The sequence below is a fragment of the Oncorhynchus masou genome, chromosome 31 (assembly GCF_036934945.1).
Source record: "Oncorhynchus masou masou isolate Uvic2021 chromosome 31, UVic_Omas_1.1, whole genome shotgun sequence".
Lineage (NCBI taxonomy): Eukaryota > Metazoa > Chordata > Actinopteri > Salmoniformes > Salmonidae > Oncorhynchus > Oncorhynchus masou.
The window spans coordinates 18606700-18622267 of NC_088242.1; the positions used below are offsets into that span (position 1 = coordinate 18606700).

Sequence of the window (15568 nt, forward strand, 5' to 3'; positions counted from 1 at the left end):
CTCCGCCGCCATCATCTCTAGTTTCAACATGATAATGCACTGCCCCATGTTGCAAGGATCTGTACACAATTCCTGGAAGCTGAAAATGTCCCAGTTCTCACCAGACCTGGATACATCTAGCATGTTTGCGATGCTCTGGATTAACGTGTACGACAGCGTGTTCCAGTTCCCACCAATATCCAGCAACAGACATAAATCAATCAATCAATCAATCAAATGTATTTCTAAAGCCCTTCTTACATCAGCTGATGTTACAAAGTGTTGAACGGAAACCCAGCCTAAAACCCCAAACAGCAAGCAATGCAGGTGTAGAAGCACAGTGGCTTGGAAAAACTCCCTGGAAAGGCCGGAACCTAGGAAGAATGCTAGGGAGGAACCAGACTATGAGGGGTGGCCAGTCCTCTTCTGGCTGTGCCGGGTGGAGATTATAATGGAACATGACCAAGATGTTCAAATGTTCATAGATGACCAGCAGGGTCAAATAAAAGTAATCACAGTGGTTGTAGAGGGTGCAACAGGTCAGGACCTCAGGAGTAAATATCAATTGGCTTTTCATAGCCGATCATTCAGATTATCTCTACCATTCTTGCTGAGGTATGGGACAACATTCCACAGGCCAGAATAAACAGCCTGATCAACTTTTTGCCAAGGAGATGTGTCGCGCTGCATGAGGCAAGTGGAGGTCACACCAGATACTGACCGGTTTTCTGATCCACACCCCAAATATTTTTTTAAGGTATACGACATGACTAAAAGTATGTGGACACCTACTTGTCAAACATCTCATTCCAAAATAATGGGCATTAATATGGAGTTGGTCCCCTCTTTGCTGCTATAACAGCCTCCACTCTTCTGGGAAGGCTTTCCACTAGATGTTGGAACATTGCTTTGGAGACTTGGTTCCATTCAGCCACGAGCATTAGTGAGGTCGGGCACTGATGTTGGGTGATTAGGCCTGGCTCGTAGTCGGTGTTCCAATTCATCCCATAGGTGTTCGATGGGGTTGAGGTCAGGGAAAACCATTTCTGTATGAACCTGTATGAACCTCCCTTTGGTCCTTCCCCAAACTGTTTCCACAAAGTTGGAAGCACATAATTGTCTAGAATGTCATTGTATGCTGTAGCTTTAAGATTTCCCAACACTGGAACTAAGGGGCCTAGCCTGGACCATGAAAAACAGCCCCAGACCATTATTTTTCCTCCACCAAACTTTACAGTTGGTACTATGCATTGGGGCAACCCAGATTCACCCGTTGGACTGCAGATGGTGAAGCGTGATTCATCACTCCAGAAAACGCGTTTCCTCTGCTCTAGAGTCCAATGGCTTTACACCACTCCATCCGATGCTTGGCATTGTGCATGTTGATCTTAGGCTTGTGTGTGGCTGCTCGGCCATGGAAGCCCATATCATGAAGCTCCCAAAGAACAGTTTTTGTACTGACGTTCCTTCCAGAGGCAATTTGGATCTCAGAAGTGAGTGTTTCAACCAAGGACAGTTGATTTTACGTGCTACGCAAATCAGCACTTGGTGGTCCCATTCTGTGAGCTTGTGTTGCCTACCACTTTGCAGCTGAGCCGTTGTTGCTCCTAGACATTTCCACTTCACAATAGCAGCACATACAGTTGACCGGGGCAGGGCAGACATTTTACTAACTGACTTGGTGCAAAGGCGACATCCTATGACGGTGCCACATTGAAAGTCACTGAGCTCTTCAGCAAGGCCATTCTGCTGGCAATGTTTGTCTATGGAGATTGCATGGATGTGTGCAAGATTTTATACATCTGTCAGCAGCGGGTGTGGCTGAAATAGCAGAATCCACTAATTTGAAGGGTGTCCACATACTTTTGTATATATAGTGTATCTGTGACCAACAGATGCATATCTGTATTCCCAGTCATGTGAAATCCATAGATTAGTGCCTTTATTTCAATTGACTGATTTCCATATATGAACTGTAACTCAGTAAAATCTTTAAAATTGTTGCATGTTGCGTTTATATTTTTGTTCTGTGTAGTTATTAGTAAGACGCTATTTCAGGCTATCAATCAAGTTAGAGGAGCTAGCTTGTCGAACTATCTTAGCTGGCATGCCTGCTGGGTTGGTAGACTTTAGAAAAGCTAAATGTACTGAATAAGACTCACATTCCTTTCAATCTTTTAGCAGAGAAGCATATTTAGTTTCTTTAAAAAGAACCACACAGTGTTTAACAGTCACATGTACAGGGTTGCAGGTGTGATTGCAGGGTACAGTGAAAATCATATGGTGAAAAGTTGACCCCTCAAGAGGTATGCTCATATATTAATTACGTGTAATGATTATGGCTATAGATTGCAGGAAAAAGCTGTTTCAGGTGTTTGAAAAATGCTAAATTCTCCAACTTAAGGATGTGGTGCCTAACCCATTCAGGTCACCCCCTAGCGATCCTCACATACTTTGTGCCCCCTCAGATTTTTAGGGTGCATGACGACACTGTTTCTATTCATTTAATTTCTATGGTACTGACACACACAAAGCAACTTCTTGAACAGCAGTTGGAATTCTTGTTGGTTCTTAACTTTCTTGTTCATTTTCTGTAGACGAGTAATACTGAACTCTTTCTCTCTGTGTTTGTCTCTGTCTCTCTGCCTCTGTCCTATTCTCTCTCTCTCTCCCCCCCCTCTCTCTCTCTCTCTCTCTCTCTCTCTCTCTCTCTCTCTCTCTCTCTCTCTCCCCCTCTCTCTCTCTCTCTCTCTCTCTCTCCCCATCTCTCTCTCCCCATCTCTCTCTAGATGTGGCCATAGGAGCACCCAAAGAAGATGACTACGGTGGAGCAGTCTACATTTACCATGGTGATGCCACAGGAATCGTCAACAAATATTCTATGGTAAAGACACTTTCAATGGTTAGACACAACAAGTAGTCAGCACAAGTCTTGGGAAGATAATATGCCACCATCATAGGCTCTTTTGGAGGAAGAGATACTAGAAAGTCAAGAGACAATTAATTTTAAACCAATTGAGACATTATGTCCCCTGTGTTTAAGACCAACAACATAAAATATCATCTTCATCTGTTTTTTTCTAGTTTAGTCCACCCACACACACGTTTGTTTTACAAACAGTTGATTCCCATTCGCAATCTTATTTTCCCTAACCCTTAACCTAACCTTTAACCCCAAACCACTAACCCTAATCTTAACCCTAAACCACTAACCCTAATCCAAACCCTAAACCACTAACCTTAATCCTAACCCTAACTCTTAAACCTAGCCCCTAAACCTAAAATAGTATTTCCTCTTGTGGGTACCGGCAAAATGTTCTTAATATTCCTTGTTTTACTATCCTTGTGAGGACTTCTGGTCCCCACAAGGATAATGAAACCAAACACACACACACACTGTGTTAGCAACAAGGATAACATCACAGCTCCATCTGTATTGACACAGCAGCACTATTACTCTCTGGCTGCATCTCAAATGACACCCTATTCCCTATAGTACAATGTTTTTGACCAGAGCCCCATGTGCACTAAATAGGGAATAGGGTTCCATTTGGGATGCATCCTCTGACTAAAGTGTCATAAAGACCCAGGTGGTAATGTTATCCTGGGAAGAGATTTTCCACTCATCTAATACGAACACACACATACGGTACACACACACAGGAGTGTGTTTTCAATAGCTTGGAAGCCAGACCAAAATATCCCTACAATGGATATTAGCCCCATGAAACAATATTATAGAGTGTGAGTCCCAAATGGCACCCATATATAGTGCACTACTTTTGACCAGAGCCAATAGGTCCCAGGTCAAAAGTAGTGCACTGCATAGGGTCCCATTTAAAACAGTCACAGTAGTTCATCATTTCTATTTACTGAGATACAGGATGAGGTGAAATGTAAAAGGCCACTTCCCTCTCAAACCGTAGCCTTGCTCAGTGTTGATGGTAGATTAAAGCTCAGACAGTGGTCTGTTATGGTAGCAGTAACAGACACAGTTGTCTGTTATGGTAGCAGTAACAGACACAGTTGTCTGTTATGGTAGCAGTAACAGACACAGTTGTCTGTTATGGTAGCAGTAACAGACACAGTTGTCTGTTATGGTAGCAGTAACAGACACAGTTGTCTGTTATGGTAGCAGTAACAGACACAGTGGTCTGTTTTAGTAGAGGTAGCAAAAACATGCTGTTTGTGAGACAATGTGATGCTGATCCCTCCTGCTACAGTAATGTGTTCGCTAGTGTTAGTCTGTCAGATCAGTCTGTGTGTGTGTGTACTTGCGTGCGTGTGTTTGTGTGTGTGTGTGTGTGTGTGTGTGTGTGTGTGTGTGTGTGTGTATTCTCACGTTTATATAATTTATTGCAGAGGCTGTCTGGACGGAGTGTAAACCCCGCCTTCCAGATGTTCGGCCAATCAATATCCGGCAATGTGGACATGGACGGCAATGGATATCTAGGTACTGTCACAATATACAGTACAGTACATAGAATGAAGAATTGACGTACTCAACTGAAAAGTTTGTAGTAACAAAAACTCTTTGGGTGCCAGATTCAAAAGGGATACACTGTAAAAAAAAAAAACCCGAATATTCTTAAAGATTAACTTAAATAATATTTCAGTGAGTGCAGGTTTTTCCTTTGTACAGTACAAAACAGATGATACAACGTAGCCAACACTAGGTTCAGGGTTAATGATGTACGTAGGGGCTACAGCTCTACTAGCCAACACTAGGTTCAGAAGTTAACTTCTTGATGCACCCATCCCGTTAGCGGGATCATTTTCGTCAACCGCTGAATTGCAGAGCGCCAAATTCAAATTAAATTACTACAATATTTAATTCATGAAATCACAAGTGCAATATAGCAATCCACCTGGCGTGTCAGGTGATCCAGGTAACCCACCTGGTGTGTCAAATTTCAAAAACCTTTTCGGCGAAAGCATACCAAGAGTTTATGTAAGGACATCTCTCTCAGCAGACAAAACATTACAAACAGCTAGCAGCCAAGTAGATTGGTCACGAAATTCAGAAAAGCAATAAAATGAATTGCTTACCTTTGATGATCTTCGGATGTTTGCACTCACGAGACTCCCAGTTACACAATAAATGTTCCTTTTCTTCCATTATTTGTATATCCAAAATACCTCCATTTGGTTGGCGCGTTATGTTCAGAAAATGTCTGCTCCAAGCTGTTGCGCATGCAAAACGCTGCTGGCACCCAGCCATCCAATGACGCAATGTGATCTTTCTCGCTCATTTTTCAAAATAAACTATGTCTAAAGACTGTTCACATCATGTGGAAGCCATAGGAAACGGAATCTGGTTGATATCCCTTTAAATAGAGTGAAGGCAGGCAATGGAACAGAGAGCTTTCAGGAAAAACAGCACTTCCGGGTTGGATTTTCCTCAGGTTTTCGCCCGCAATATCAGTTCTGTTATACTCACAGACAATATTTTCAACGTTTTGGAAACTTTAGAGTGTTGTTTATCCTAATCTGACAATTATATGCATATTCTAGATTCTGGGCCTGAGAAATAGGCAGTTTCATTTGGGTACGTTTTTCATCCAAACATCCAAATACTGCCCCTACACTCAACAGGTTAAAGATGTATGTAGGGCCTACAGCTCCACTAGGTTCAGGGTTAATGATGTACGTAGGGCCCATAGCTCCACTAGCCAACACTAGCTTCAGGGTTAATGATGTACGTAGGGCCTACAGCTCCACTAGCCAACACTAGTTTCAGGGTTAATGATGTACGTAGGGCCTACAGCTCCACTAGCCAACACTAGGTTCAGGGTTAATGATGTACGTAGGGCCTACAGCTATACTAGTTTCAGGGTTAATGAAACACTTGGAGCCTACAGCTCAACTTCATGTCGTTATTGTAAAATATAATGTGTTCTCAATATCCTACCTGGTTAGATTTAGGTTAAACGAATAAATCAAACGAGCTCGGATCGAATCAGCAGACAAAGTAAAGAATGTCTGCTGATTCGAATGTGGTGTTATTCACGCCTTCTCCCACTTGTTCACCTGTCTGTCTGACTCTGATTGGACACTGGTTAGCCATTTAGACTCCTGTCTGTCTGACTCTGAGTGGTCCCTGGTCAGTCGGTTAGACCACCGTTTGTCTGACACTGAGTGGTCCCTGGTCAGTTGGTTAGACTCCTGTCTGTCTGACTGAGTGGTCCCTGGTCAGTCAGTTAGACTACCGTCTGTCTGACTCTGAGTGGTCCCTGCTCAGTCAGTTAGACTACCGTCTGTCTGACTCCGAGTGGTCCCTGGTCAGTCGGTCAGACTCGTGATGCTGAGGCATGTTGTTTACTGCATTCCACATCAACAGGGGACATTCAGAACTAGAACAGTAAACAACAAGTATGAGGACTCCATTGTTAAAGCGCAACTGAAGGCAATAAACTTCATTGGTTGAAAACAGCCCATGTGGCATCGATATTAGTCAGAATCATTTATTCTAGTGTCATAATTGACTACAATGTGTAAATAGAATACATTTGGTCATAGTCAGTCTCATTCAAAACTGAGATGTGCAAGATAATTAGGAAAAAATGGTGGATCACGGAATGGGTACTGTGTAGTAGGTTTCCTTGGTTTGGGTTTATTTCAAGCCTGCCCACAGCTAGCAGCACCCAAGTAATCATCAATTTGGAGCGCAGCTGCACACAATCCGATCGTAATGCCCGTGAACAATTTGGTTTGACATTCGATATGCCTATCGGGCTAGTTAAGGACCATCATAAATTACACAATTTACATGGGACAATATTTACAATTGTCAATAGCTAAACATTTCAATGACTTAAAAATCTCAAACCAACTATAAATTGTAGAAATTAATATACAAATTTTGAAATCATTTAATGAGACAACTAAAAGGCGTGTCACATGGAAATATTGTCCCATTTACATTGTGTAATGTATTGGCAGTCCCTAACTGGCCCCGGAGATAGTCTATCCAAAGACAAACTACGGTAACTTTGCCACGGTCGCTCAGCAGCCGGCTGAAGCTAATTGGCGAAAGAAGTTTGTTAGCCTTAGCTAGCCAAGGCGACATTAAGATACAAGACCTGGTTAGACTGTTTCAAGTTATCTAGATGGGTGAGTGACTGTAACTGTGTACTGTTTTGGCAGAGTGAATGTACAAACGCTTGCCACGTGAGATATCACACACGCGAGAGACACCCACATTAAACAACATCCCCAATACTCTCATTTGGCTTCAGTCAGGGTTGCTGCATATATTAATAAGCAAGCTAAAATAACGGCCAAATCAGTAGGTTCAGCCCCCTTTTAATGATAACCTTTGTGTATTGTGCCATATATTCAAAGAAGGATAAATCTGCACTAACTTAGGTTTCACTCATTGGTTGTTCTTTCATTACAGACATTACCATTGGTGCGTTTATGGCTGATAGTGTGGTGTTATTGAGGTGAGTGGTTGTATTGTTGAAGTTGGAATGTAATATATTTTGGTGTTACACGAATAGTGGCTTTGTTTCACTGTCCATACCAGCATACCACTTTGAATGTGTGCACAATACAATGTTTTATTCTAAGAGTTAACCTATGCTTCTGTGGATATTGGAAAAGAGCAGTATAAACGCATACAGTGGAACAGAGTATGTTTTTCATCACAGAAAGACATTAATGTCAAGCTGTGTCCACTGCAGTACCATGTTCAGCATGTTTTATTGGTTGTAGGTCCATTGACACCATGTTGTATTGTATTGGTTGTAGGTCCATTGACACCATGCTGTATTTTAATAGTTGTAGGTCCATTGACACCATGTTGTATTGTATTGATTGTAGGTCCATTGACACCATGTTGTATTTTAATAGTTGTAGGTCCATTGACACCATGTTGTATTGTATTGGTTGTAGGTCCATTGACACCATGTTGTATTGTATTGGTTGTAGGTCCATTGACACCATGTTGCATTGTACTGGTTGTAGGTCCATTGACACCACGTTGTGTTTTGTCTCTAGGTCCCGACCGGTGATCACTGTGGACGTGTCCATCTACCTACCTGTCTCCATCAACATCTCTGTTCCTCAGTGTCACGAGGGACCACAGCACCTCAACTGTTTCAATGCTACAGTCTGCCTGCTCTTCAGAGGAAAACACCTGCCTGGACAGATAGGTGAGCACAACTACATTTACATTACATTTAAGTCATTTAGCAGACGCTCTTATCCAGAGCGACTTACAAATTGGTGAATTCACCTTCTGACATCCAGTGGAACAGCCACTTTACAATAGTGCATCTAAATCATTTAAGGGGGGGTGAGAAGGATTACTTTATCCTATCCTAGGTATTCCTTGAAGAGGTGGGGTTTCAGGTGTCTCCGGAAGGTGGTGATTGACTCCGCTGTCCTGGCGTCGTGAGGGAGTTTGTTCCACCATTGGGGGGCCAGAGCAGCGAACAGTTTTGACTGGGCTGAGCGGGAACTGCACTTCCTCAGTGGTAGGGAGGCGAGCAGGCCAGAGGTGGATGAACGCAGTGCCCTTGTTTGGGTGTAGGGCCTGATCAGAGCCTGGAGGTACTGGGGTGCCGTTCCCCTCACAGCTCCGTAGGCAAGCACCATGGTCTTGTAGCGGATGCGAGCTTCAACTGGAAGCCAGTGGAGAGAGCGGAGGAGCGGGGTGACGTGAGAGAACTTGGGAAGGTTGAACACCAGACGGGCTGCGGCGTTCTGGATGAGTTGTAGGGGTTTAATGGCACAGGCAGGGAGCCCAGCCAACAGCGAGTTGCAGTAATCCAGACGGGAGATGACAAGTGCCTGGATTAGGACCTGTGCCGCTTCCTGTGTGAGGCAGGGTCGTACTCTGCGGATGTTGCAGAGCATGAACCTACAGGAACGGGCCACCGCCTTGATGTTACAGCATAACTACAGCAGACACACAAAATGTACAATGCACTGAAGTTGATAGAGTGGTATGTTTGAAATGGGACCCCTCATATGCCTTGTTTTAGTAGTTAGAACAAGTAGACTATATTGTAGTGGATTATTCGGAGCGATTTGTGAATGTGCCACTGAATTGTGTCATTCCATGATGTAGCCTTTGGCCAATGGATGCTGCCTATGGTTGTGGTTCTCCTTCAGTCTCCTAACAACAGCTGGTGCACGAAATCTAAGGAAGTCACTACATTTTGCTCGCTTGAAGTAGAGTATATTATGATAAATTGCAGGCCACACTACTTGCCTAGAGAGTTCTCAGCTATACTTTTCATGGCTGTTTATTTACCACCACAGACAGATGCTGGTACTAAGACTGCACTCAGCCAGCTGTATAAGGAAATAAGCAAACAGGAAACCACTCACCCAGAGGTGGCGTTCCTAGTGGCCGGAGACTTTAATGCAGGGAAACTTAATCGTTTCTAACCAAATCTCTATCAACATATTAGATGTGCAACCAGAGGGGGGACAATTCTAGATCACCTGTACTCCACACACAGAGATGCGTACAGAGCTGTCCCTTGCCCTCCATTTGGTAAATCCGACTACAACGCTATCCTCCTGATTCCTGCTTACAAGCAAAAATTAAAGCAGGAAGCACCAGTGACTCGGTCTATAAAAAAAATGGTCAGATGAAGCAGATGCTAAACTACAGGACTGTTTTGCTATCACAGACTGGAACATGTTCCGGGATTCTTCCGATGACATTGAGGAATACACCACATCAGTCACTGGCTTTATCCATGAGTGCATTGAGGACATCGTCCCCACAGTGACTGTACGTACATACCCCAACCAGAAGCCATGGATTACAGGCAACATTAGCACTGAGCTAAAGGGTAGAGCTGCCGCTTTCAAGGGGCGGGACTCTAACCTGGAAGCTTACAAGAAATCCCGCTATGCCCTGCGACGAACCATCAAACAGGCAAAGCAGCAATACAGGGCTAAGATTGAATCATACTACACCGGCTCTAACGCCCGTCAGATGTGGCAGGGCTTGCAAACTATTACAGACTACAAAGGGAAGCACAACCGGGAGCTGCCCAGTGACACAAGCCTACCAGATGAGCTAAATCACTTCTATGCTCGCTTCGAGGCAAGCAACACTGAGGCATGCGTGAGCGCATCAGCTGCTCTGGATGACTGTCTGATCACGCTCTCCGTAGCTGACGTGAGTAAGACCTGTAAACAGGTCAACATTCACAAGGCTGCGGGGCCAGACGGATTACCAGGACGTATGCTCCGGGCATGTGCTGAGAAACTGGCATTTTCAACATGTCCCTGATTGAGTCTGTAATACCAACATGCTTCAAGCAGACCACCATAGTCCCTGTGCCCTAGAACACAAAGGCAACCTGCCTAAATGACTACAGTCCCGTGGCGATCACATCCGTAGCCATGAAGTGCTTTGAACGGCTGGTAATGGCTCACATCAACACCATTATCCCAGAAACCCTAGACCCACTCCAATTTGCATACCACCCAAACAGATCCACAGATGATGCCATCTCTATTGCACTCCACACTGCCCTTTCCCACTTGGACAAAAGGAACACCTATGTGAAAATGCTATTCATTGACTACAGTTCAGCGTTCAACACCATAGTACCCTCAAAGCTCATCACCAAGCTAAGGAACCTGGGACTAAACACCTCCCTCTGCAACTGGATCCTGGACTTCCTGACGGGCCGCCCCCAGGTGGTGAGGGTAGGTAGCAACACATCTGCCACGCTGATCCTCAAAACTGGAACTCCCCAGGGGTGCGTGCTCAGTACTCCCTTTTCACCCACGACTGCATGGCCAGGCACGACTCCAACACCATCATTAAGTTTGCTGACGACACAACAGTGGAGGGCCTGATCACCGACAACGACGAGATAGCCTATAGGGAGGAGGTCAGAGACTTGGCCGGGTGGTGCCAGAATAACAACCTATCCCTCAACGTAACCAAGACTAAGGAGATGATTGTGGACTACAGGAAAAGGAGCACCGAGCATGTCCCCATTTTCATCGACGGGGCTGTAGTGGAGCAGGTTGAGAGCTTCAAATTCCTCGGTGTCCACATCAACAACAAACTAGAATGGTCCAAACACACCAAGATAGTTGTGAAGAGGGTAAGACAAAGCCTATTCCCCTTCAGGAAACTAAAAAGTTTTGGCATGGGTCCTGAGATCCTGAAAAGGTTGTACAGCTGCAACATCGAGAGCATCCTGACCGGTTGCATCACTGCCTGGTACGGCAATTGCTCGGCCTCTGATCGCAAGGCACTTCAGAGGGTAGTGCGTATGGCCCAGTACATCACTGGGGCAAAGCTGCCTGCCATCCAGGACCTCTACACCAGGCGGTGTCAGAGGAAGGCCCTGAAAATTGTCAAAGACCTCAGTCATAGACTTTTCTCTCTATTACCGCATGGCAAGCAGTACCGGAGTGCCAACTCTAGGAAAAAAAGGCTTCTCAACAGTTTTTACCCCCAAGCCATAAGACTCCTGAACAGGTAATCAAATGGTTACCCGGACTATTTGCATTGTGTGCCCCCCAAACCCTCTTATACGCTGCTACTCTCTGTTTATCTTATATACATAGCCACTTTAACTATACATCATGTACATACTACCTCAATTGGCCCGACCAACCAGTGCTCCCACACATTGGCTAACCGGGCTATCTGCATTGTGTCCCACCACCCGCCAACCCCTCTTTTTACGCTACTGCTATTCTCTGTTCATCATATATGCATAGTCACTTTAACCATACCCACATGTATATACTACCTCAATAAGCCTGACTGACCGTTGTCTGTATATAGCCTTGCTACTCTTATTTTCAAATATCTTTTTACTGTTGTTTTATTTCTTTACTTACCACACACACACACATACTTTTTTTCTTTTTTTTTCTCTGCACTATTGGTTAGAGCCTGTAAGGAAGCATTTCACTGTAAAGTCTACACCTGTTGTATTCGGTGCACCTGACAAATAAACTTTGATTTGATTTGGTCTAGTCTGGTTATAATCCATCCAATAGGTGTTGACTGTTTAGATGTGGTCCTGGATGTTTAGGTCTGGTCATGGTGTTCTGAGTGTTTAAGTGTTTGGTCATGGTTATCGTTTGACTCTTTAGGTGTGTTCATGGTTGACTGTTGTTTGGGTGTGGCCACAGTTGGGTGTGGTCGTGTTAAGCACCCCTCAGGACAGGGAAATAGCCTGCTGTTTCATTACATAATGAGGAGCAGGTCCAGGGCCAGGCGTAACAGGAGGAATAAGGGTCCTCTGTTCTCTTCTGTTTGACTGTTTGGCATGACCAGTGGAAAGTAGTTCTGCACTGCAACACCTCGTGTCTTTCTGTTTGGTGATGATGCCCGGTAGTGGATGTATGTGTGTGTGTTTCTGTTCTGTTTGGTGAAAACGCCTGGGCCGGTAATGAACACTCAACGCCCCTTTCCGCCTGACAGGGTGAGGTCATGGAATGCACCCCCTCACACACACAAACACGCATACATGCATGCACATACACACAAACCATGGCGCAAGCACCACACCGAGATGCATACACACACAAACACACGAGATGCACAAATTCACACACCCACACACACAGAACATTTACATTTTTGTATGTTTTTTGAATAATTGGGAATAAAGTGATAGACAGTAAACAGTAGCAGCGTATGTGATGAGCCAAAAAAGTTGGTGAAAAAAGTGTCAATGCAGAGTGTCCAGATAGTTTGGTTAACTATTTAACTAACAATTTAGCAGTCTTATGGCTTGGGGGTAGAAGCTGTTCAGGGTCCTGTTCCAGACTTGGTGCATCGGTGCCCCTTGCCATGCGGTAGCAGAGAGAAAAGTATATGGGTGTTTCCAAAATGCACACTACTGTACTCTACATACTCAAGTAAATTTTCTGAGGACGTTCTCTTGAATACGTTCTTGTGAGGATGAGAGTGTGGAGAACGCATAAAACATTTCATTTGAGAAGCATTCCCCTACGTATTACCTCGCGCTGCATCTCCCCATTCTCTGAACCTGATTCCATCCAGGACAATGGCAACAATAAGAGATTAAACATACACAAAGAAAATGTTTTATTTCATAATTATCATCGTAATCTATCTAGCCAGCAAGCTAGTTAAACAGGCAAAAATGACCTAAAACTAATGGTATGCAAGGTATATGTCAATTATTTTTGGCTAGCTAGCTAGCCAGTTAGCCATATTCACTTACTATGGACTTACCTATTCACTAAACCTTCCTTCTTCTAACCAGGACAATGGCAATAAATCCAAAAGAAGATATACACAAAGCAAACATCATAACTATCAGCTGGCTATATGTGAATCATAATAATGTAGCTAACCAGATAGTATAACTGGCAAAAATGACCTAAAACCAGTGTTATCCAAAGTAGATGTTAATTCTTTGTTGGTAGCCACAAAGAACTGTTAGCTAGCTAACATTAGCAACTAGCCAGTTAGCGCTTTCACTTTCTTTTTTTAACCAAGTAGGCTAGGTGAGAACAATTTCTCATTTACAACTGTGACATGGCCAAGATAGAGCATAGAAATTCGACACATACAACAACACAGAGTTACACATGGAATAAACAAAACATACAGTCAATAATACAGTAGAACAAAAGAAAACAAAAAGTCTATACACAGTGAGTGCAAATGAGGTAAGTTAAGGAAATAAATAGGCCATGGTGGCGAAGTAATTACAATATAGCAATTAAACACTGGAATGGTAGATCGGCAGAAGATGAATGTGCAAGTAGAGATACTGGGGTGCAAAGGAGCAAGATAAATAAAGAAATACAGTATTGGGATGAGGTAGGTCGATAGATGGGCTGTTTACAGATGGGCTATGTACAGGTGCAGTGATCTGTGAGCTGCTCTGACAGCTGGTGCTTAAAGCTAGTGAGGGAGATGTGAGTCTCCAGCTTCAGAGATTTTTGCAGTTCGTTCCAGTCATGGGCAGCAGAGAACTGGAAGGAAATACGACCAAAGGAGGAATTGGCTTTGGGGGTGCCCAGTGAGATATACCTGCTGGAGCGCATGCTACGAGTGGGTGCTGCTATGGTGACCAGTGAGCTGAGATAAAGCGGGGCTTTACCTAACAGAGACTTGTAGATAACCTGTAGCCAGTAGGTTTGGCGACGAGTATGAAGCGAGAGCCAGCCAACGGAGAGCGTACAGGTCGCAAAGGTGGGTAGTGTATGGGGCTTTGGTGACAAAACGGATGGCACTGTGATAGACTGCATCCAGTTTGTTGAGTAGAGTGTTAGAGGCTATTTTATTGATGACATCGCCGAAGTCGAGGATCGATAGGATGGTCAGTTTTACGAGGGTATGTTTGGCAGCATGAGTGAAGGATGCTTTGTTGCGATATAGGAAGCCGATTCTAGATTTAATTTTGGATTGGAGATGCTTAATGTGAGTCTGGAAGGAGAGTTTACCGTATAACCAGACACCCAGGTATTTGTAGTTGTCCACGTATTCTAAGTCAGAGCCGTCCAGCGTAATGATGCTGGACGGGCGAGCAGGTGCGGGCAGTGATCGATTGAAAAGCAACCGTTTAGTTTTACTTGCGTTTAAGAGCAGTTGGAGGCCACGGAAGGAGAGTTGTATGGCATTGAAGCTCGACTGGAGGTTAGTTAACACAGTGTCCAAAGAGGGGCCAGAAGTATACAGAATGGTGTCGTCTGCATAGAGGTGGATCAGAGAATCACCAGCAGCAAGAGCACTTACTATGGTCTTACGACCTACACACACTACAGTGTGTATTGTAGGCAGGTACACATGCCAAAATTAACACAGCATGTATTTATTAATGTAGCAAGATAAAATATTGTAGTCAGGCAAATATGAGATGTGAATAGGCAACATTTCATTCCTAAGTCAGTGTATTTTCTCTTGCTTCAGTTGAAATAATGTCCACCATTGATTTTTTTTAAAGCATTCTTTTTACATGGTTGCTTCATATTTCTTTGCATACTTTCCGTTGAAGCTTGAATCAATGCATGCTTCAAAATATGTACATGTAAATGCTCCATTTCGCATACTTTGATTTGGACTTCAATTTGCATGCTCAGAGCACAGTAATATGCATTTTGAGAAACAACCATCGATGTCGTCGATGCACTTATTAATGAAGCCGGTGACTAATGTGGTAAACTCCTCAATGTTATCAGATGAGTCAGGGAACATATTCCAGTCTGTGCTAGCGAAACAGTCCTGTAGCTTAGCATTTACTTAATTGGACCACTTCTGTGCTGAACGCGCCACTGGTTCTTCCTGTTTGAGATTTTGCTTGGAAGCAGGAATCCGGAGGATAGAGTTATGGTCAGATTTACCAAATGGAGGGCGAGGGAGAGCTTTGTATGCATCTCTGTGTGTAGAGTAAAGGTGATCTTGCCTTGCTTTTGCCTGTAGTTGCACAGGTGACATGCTGGTAGAAATGAGGTAAAGCAGATTTCAGTTTTCCTCCATTAAATCACCGGCTACTAGGAGGACCACTTTTTGGATGAGCATTTTCTTGTTTGCTAATGGCCCTATTCAGCTCTTTCAGTGCGGTCTTAGTGATAGCATCGGTTTGTGGTGGTAAATAGACAGATACGAAAA

General features: G+C 43.9%; 1 protein-coding gene across 1 annotated transcript in view; it reads left to right on the plus strand.

The window, feature by feature from the left end:
- Positions 1-15568, plus strand: part of itga9 (integrin, alpha 9) — a 144086-nt gene that overhangs the window by 43871 nt on the left and 84647 nt on the right. Inside the window, exons 11-14 of the mRNA XM_064950255.1 lie at positions 2769-2863; positions 4342-4432; positions 7379-7424; positions 7981-8135. Coding sequence (XP_064806327.1) covers positions 2769-2863; positions 4342-4432; positions 7379-7424; positions 7981-8135 — 387 coding nt within the window. The remainder of the gene's footprint in view (positions 1-2768; positions 2864-4341; positions 4433-7378; positions 7425-7980; positions 8136-15568) is intronic.